The sequence below is a fragment of the Polistes canadensis genome, unplaced genomic scaffold (assembly GCF_001313835.1).
Source record: "Polistes canadensis isolate GaletaPanama2010 unplaced genomic scaffold, ASM131383v1 scaffold_121, whole genome shotgun sequence".
In the NCBI taxonomy this organism is placed as follows: domain Eukaryota; kingdom Metazoa; phylum Arthropoda; class Insecta; order Hymenoptera; family Vespidae; genus Polistes; species Polistes canadensis.
In genome coordinates this window covers 40,149-46,166 of record NW_014569668.1, presented here as the reverse complement: position 1 = coordinate 46,166, position 6,018 = coordinate 40,149, and the positions used below count along the sequence as shown (strand labels likewise).

At 28.2% G+C, this 6,018-nt stretch overlaps 1 protein-coding gene across 5 annotated transcripts; it reads left to right on the top strand.

The window, feature by feature from the left end:
- Window positions 1-600: 600 nt before the first annotated feature.
- LOC106788003 (E3 ubiquitin-protein ligase RNF13-like) lies at window positions 601-5,666 on the top strand. 5 transcript variants are annotated; one of them, XM_014750866.1, is made up of 9 exons: window positions 601-946; window positions 1,247-1,459; window positions 2,353-2,685; window positions 2,786-2,978; window positions 3,097-3,308; window positions 3,386-3,560; window positions 4,167-4,325; window positions 4,405-4,611; window positions 4,691-5,666. In XM_014750866.1, the coding sequence occupies exons 3-9, from the start codon at window positions 2,506-2,508 to the stop codon at window positions 4,915-4,917; spliced, it is 1,353 nt and encodes a 450-aa protein (XP_014606352.1). In that variant the 5' UTR covers window positions 601-946; window positions 1,247-1,459; window positions 2,353-2,505; the 3' UTR covers window positions 4,918-5,666. The 5 variants fall into 5 exon arrangements, with proteins under 5 accessions (XP_014606352.1, XP_014606353.1, XP_014606354.1 ...); XM_014750867.1 differs by having other exon boundaries at window positions 916-932; XM_014750868.1 differs by lacking the exon at window positions 601-946 and having other exon boundaries at window positions 1,083-1,455.
- The last annotated feature ends 352 nt before the right edge of the window (window positions 5,667-6,018 follow it).

Genomic DNA, 6,018 nt, shown 5'->3' with positions numbered 1-6,018 from the left:
TATTATTATTATTATTATTATTATTATTATTATTATTATTATTAAATACTTGTAAATTATGATACGATTGAATATGACCATTAATTACGATGATAAATTTATAAAAAATATAAGTATTACTGTAAGTTAACCTAATTTATAATCGTATTATTGTATAAGTTTTATTTTTAGTATGTTCTATAAAAAATGTATTAATAATCTTCAAAATAATATCTGAACACATTTACATATTTACATTCTTATCAAGTTATCTCTGATGAAAACTGTTTAGTATCTATTTCTAATGACCTTCATTATCTATAATCTATATAATTTGGATTTTGGTAAAAATGCACAAATAAGCTTTAACTATTAATTTATCTTTTTATTAATGTCTTTCTAAAGATAATTTAGCACATGTTTGAATATAAATATAATTTAATAATTGTTACTTTAATGATAATTCGTATAAATAAAAATTATATTTTGCCTTTATTTGAAACTCGTAATAAAATCTAAGAAAATACAAATACAGCGCCAATTATTCTCATTCACTTTAATTGTGTTTTTCCGAAATGACGCCACTGTGTTTCCGTTAGAAAATCTATATATGCTATCTGACGTATATATGTATGTATGTATTGTATACTATGTGAGATAGAATTACTATCAGATAAATAAATTAATTTAATTCGTCTGAAATAATATCGAAATTTACGTTACGTTCAAAACCTCATTATAAATAATAACCGTGATTACAGTTTGTGTACATAAATTTTGAAAGAACCTATTTAGAAAACGCACTTATTTCTTTCTTTATTGTCTAACGATGTCACGAGTACGCAGTAACTTAAAATTTTAATTGTATTCGACACTGTCACCAAAGAAGAAGAAGAACAACGATAATAATAAGAATAATATTAATAATAAGAAGAAGAAAATTGCTGGAGAACGTATCGTGTTTCTTGTAAATTTATAATAATCTTATGAGACAAGAAGAGAGAGAAAGAGAAAGCAAAAACATTAGTTTTTTTTTCTTCTTTTTCGTACTCTGTTTTTCAGTTTCTCTCTCTTTCTTTCTCTGTCTATCTCTTTCTTTCTGGTGTGTGCGCGCGCTTTTTTTCTTTCTCACTCTTTTACAAAGTACTTGTAATTGACAAGTAGTGAGCAAAAGCAACGCACAGTGTAGTATTACGTTTTCGTTCGCTTTCTGTAACCTCAAATTTTAATGAACCAAGTAAAGACATAAATGACATTTTCCTTCTAGTGACAGCCTGCACTTCCATCGTATATACTTTTTATTCATTTATCAAACGATCTTATGTGCGGATACTGACGAACATATACCGCACACACCCAACGGAGATACATAACATACATTTACATTAGAATATTTTTCAAGTGGCCAAAGAATATCCGTCGTGCGGTCTTCTTGTGTCATTTATTTTTCCGGATGAAAGATACGAGAGATAATCTGTTAGTACGTATTTTTACAATAATTATGATTAGATTTTAATTTTTATTCATTTAACTCACTCCCTCACCCCTTTTTCTCTCTCTCTTTCTCTTATACGATCTTCTCTTATCTCTTAGATTTTATATATACATATGTTTTAAGCAAATAGACATCTTCATGTACTCGATGTTATTCCGATTTTTGATTTATGTATTTAAAAATCAGTCTAACAGTCGTGCAGATACGGCCCTGGCCTTTGTAAGATTTAAATGGAGATACTATTCATTTTTCTTAATTTTTGTTCTTCCTTATTTTCTTTTTCATTTTGTTTTGTTTTTTCCTCTTATGCATGAGACATTTATCAATGAACGCATTGAACAGTATCGAGCAAGAAAAAGGAAAAGTAAGAATCCCCGGGAGTCGTCTTCATCTGTCATCAGCTAGAAGAAATTTGAACGAGATCGAGTATAATAATTTTTGTGATTCGATGATTTTGTGACTATTAAACGAAATATTTTCTATCATCGAATGATTTACGGTTAATAGTGATGTCATGTAATAATAGATGTGTCAGAATGCTTTGAAGGTTATGCACATTACTGATAGATTTTAAACATATTACGAGTCGATACACGATTCGTTGGGACGTTTCCTTTTATGTTTAAATATTGGTACCAAATATTTTATTTGTTCGATCGAATTTGAATCATTGCAAAACGATTAAATATTAAAAACCAAAATTTCGGATCTTTTTTTTATAATTAATGATAAAGTAATCAACATGAGTTTGTATCAACATTTATTGTTAAAATTAACTTTATTCTTATTCATATATGTATATACATCTATTTATGTAGACCTCTAATCATTTTCATGTCCTATTTATACTTATTACATGTATATATTTGTTTTTATAGATAAATAACACTAGACTTTTTCAATGGATACAATTCTGCAAATGGTTGCAGAATAAACGTGAATCTGATATAATGAATCAACTAGGAGAATATCGATCAGTTTATTAAATTTTAATATATGTAAACTTGGATGCTATTCTAACAATCATAAAAATGCAACAGTGCTGTGTGAGCCACCAAGTTCAATTATGGCTTTTACTATTACTTTTTTGCGTCACATATTGTGGTGCCGATATTTTAGTGTTCTCAGCAGGTACCAGATATCAGGTAGAAGATGAATTTCGTGATATGCCAGCTAGATTTGGCGGCTTTATACCATCTGAAGGCATTAAGGTTTATATATATATTTTTTTTCATATTTTTTATCCTTAGCTATATATAAAACAAATTTTATATATTATTAATTTAGGAATTATTGTTATTACTCACCTAGGGTATGGTTGTTTATGCCGACCCTCCTACTGCTTGTCATGAAATACAAGGCCCTCCAAATGATACGAATTATGAAGGAAATTGGATAGTTTTAATCGCTCGCTATGAGTGTAAGTTTGAAATTAAAGTGCGAATGGCACAAAAAGCTGGTTATGATGCTGCCATTATACATAATGTGAACAGCAATGAATTAGGTAAGTAAGTAAATTATATTCCTATCTTATTTGTTGCATATTGTATAAATACCATTTTTTTTTTAGTTTTGTGTAAAAAAATATATTGTTTATAAGTCTTTATTATATTATGTTATAGAGCCGATGTCAGCTGAAGATCCAATAGGGATACAGATACCATCTGTTTTTGTTAGTGAACTTACAGGATTAATTATCAAAGAAAATTATTTGTATGATCAACTATATTTTATATTGATCAATGATGATCTACCATTTAATATTAATACACATTTGCTTTTGCCATTTGCAATTGTTGTAGGAATTTGTTTCTTAGTTATGGTTATTTTTATGGTAAGCTCAAACTATTTATTAACATATACAGCATACAATTGTATCTCAAATACTTATATCTTCTGTTATGTTTTTAGATTGTCAGATGTATTAAAGATAGAAGAAGACAACGCAGACATAGATTACCAAATTCAAGTTTAAAAAAAATTCCAACTCATAAATATACGAAAGGTGATCCTTATGAAACATGTGCTATTTGTCTAGATGATTATATGGAAGGAGAAAAATTAAGAGTGCTGCCTTGTGCTCATGGTAAAGTGTACTTTTGGTAAAATAATTTAATATTATCTGTCGATCAACCAGACTGTAGAGGGATTCATAAATCGATAGCAGACATTAAACCTGATGTTGTAATAAGGGGAAAACTGCAACATAAAAGTAATGTAGCTGTGCTATTTGAAAAGCGGAGGGAGGCTATAGAGAAGGTTAGAGTTAAAAAAATAGAAAAATATATTCCTCTAGCCGAAGATCCGTAGTGCTACAAGTCATGGAGATCTCTTTTACAATGGGTATTCTCGGGTCACGGGACCATAGTAATGAGTTTTCTAAAGATTAATAAAAGATATATTAGCATAATAAAGAGGCTGATGGCGAGCGATATCATTAGATGGTCCCATGACATATATGTCGAACGTATGTCTGATATCCGATAGTTCTAGAGGAATAGGGGAAACCTTGCCTTGACAAACTGGACTCCTTAGGATAACCCTTCAGAATAAAGAAAGGGAAAATACTGTACCTTTGTACCCCTTTTAGAGAAAAATTTTTTTAAATAAAGAGTTTCTTATAATGCGTAATGATAAAAATATTATATAAACATTTAAGCACACAATAGTAATAATTTTGTATATATTTTAGCTTATCATACCAAATGCATTGATCCCTGGTTGACGAAAAATCGTAGAGTATGTCCAGTTTGTAAACGGAAGGTTTTTGCAGCAGACGAACAAGTGGTTACAGATGAAAGTGATTCAGATGCCGATGATTCAACGCCTTTGATACGCGATGGGTATCAAGGTAAAACAGTTTATCATTTATAGCGTTCTTTATATAAATTTGTCATAAATAATTAATTATGATAATAATTGTTGTTTAGGCACTCAAGGAGGTACATTCATACGTCAGAGAGAAAATCCTTTTAATAGATCTAGAAGAACGCAAAATAGGGACGATTTGAATAATTCTAATAGTAGCTCGGATTCTGAGACATCTTCAGTAACATCTGACGATGGTGCTAGTATAAGTACTGGTGAACCTTCTGGTGGAACAGTTTTCATGGTATCTGACTCACATAGCATTAATGGTAATGTATATGTAATAAATAATTGTGTTTTTTTTTTAATTGTGAACAAAAATTATCTATGGAAGTATTTTTAATATAGGCGAGCCGCAAGATTTAGAACGATCAGTAAGCAGTACTAAACCACATACGGTTAACTTGTATACAGAGACGCAAGAATTTCTTGCTCCTGTTGTACAAATCACACAAAATACAAGGGTTTTAGAGATTTCTACAACTTTAAATCCTGATCATGTTACTATAGCTGCAGATAATAGAAGTACAAGTACAACTTCTATAGATTCTGAAAGGAATGACGTTGCAGTATAATAATAATTAAGTTGGAAATCTAGATTTACCATCTTTTGGTCATATTGAAACTCTCTGATACGAGACATTAAAAAGTTTGTTACAGAAAATGGAAAATAATAATTTGCTAAAAGTATTTTATTAAATATTACATTATTTGAAAGAATTATAACATCAAATATATTTTTGTGCAAATTTTTCTGTATTCTGTTATAAGAAGTGATGCGCAAATTGCTTCTAATAATATATTTTTGTTTACATCGATATATAACTAACTTGTCATAACTTATAATTCATTATATGTAAAATCACAAACTTTATAGGAATTTTTAATAGTGTTATAAAAAATGTTGTAAGTGTGACATTTACTTTAATTTGGAAGGAATATTGATTTCATCGAGTACCAGTAATGAATTAATTGTAATCAGTTCAATATTAATATCGGATATACATATGTACTGATATTGAAAATATGATATAAGCTGAATATAATAATATATCCTGTTAATGTTATGGTTTTGCACTGATTAGAAAATATGGGAACACCATTTTGTATAGTATCTATTACTTTATCATTGTTTAGATCTATTTAAACATGCACGTGTGCATAAATTATTTTAATTAAACTTTCCATTTTATTTTAGTTTCCGAAAGGAAAAAAAAGAACATTATTTTTCTTGCTATAAAGCATAAGCATTACATGGTTTTAAGGGATCTTTGAATACGCGTATTCATTGCATATATTACATTATTATGAAAATGGACAAAAAAGGAAAAAAAAAAAAATGAAAAGAAAGAAAAGAAAAATAATAAATTAACGTACACTTTAGAATAGTATATTTAGTATTTCTAAAAAGTGAAATAATTTTTATAGAAGTTATCATATACATAATACAAAAAATTTCATTAAAACCATCTAAAGTGGGCAAAACGTGTTTCTTGAAATTTGTTGATAATCAACTTAAATACACATATATGTATATATATACAAGTTAAAGAACTAAAGATTAAAGTACATCTTTCTTTGGATTGATTTTGAATTGATAATGTAAGAAAAATATAATTAAACGATTTTCTTATCGTATTATTTGTAATAAAAATATAATTAAACAATTTTTTAAT

Bases quoted from the DNA above. Each gene is read 5' to 3' on its own strand.
- LOC106788003 (XM_014750866.1), top strand. From the start codon at position 2,506: ATGCAACAGTGCTGTGTGAGCCACCAAGTTCAATTATGGCTTTTACTA. The intron at 3,309-3,385 runs GTAAGCTCAAAC...TTATGTTTTTAG, and splicing joins TAGTTATGGTTATTTTTATG to ATTGTCAGATGTATTAAAGA. The intron at 3,561-4,166 runs GTAAAGTGTACT...TATATATTTTAG, and splicing joins AGTGCTGCCTTGTGCTCATG to CTTATCATACCAAATGCATT.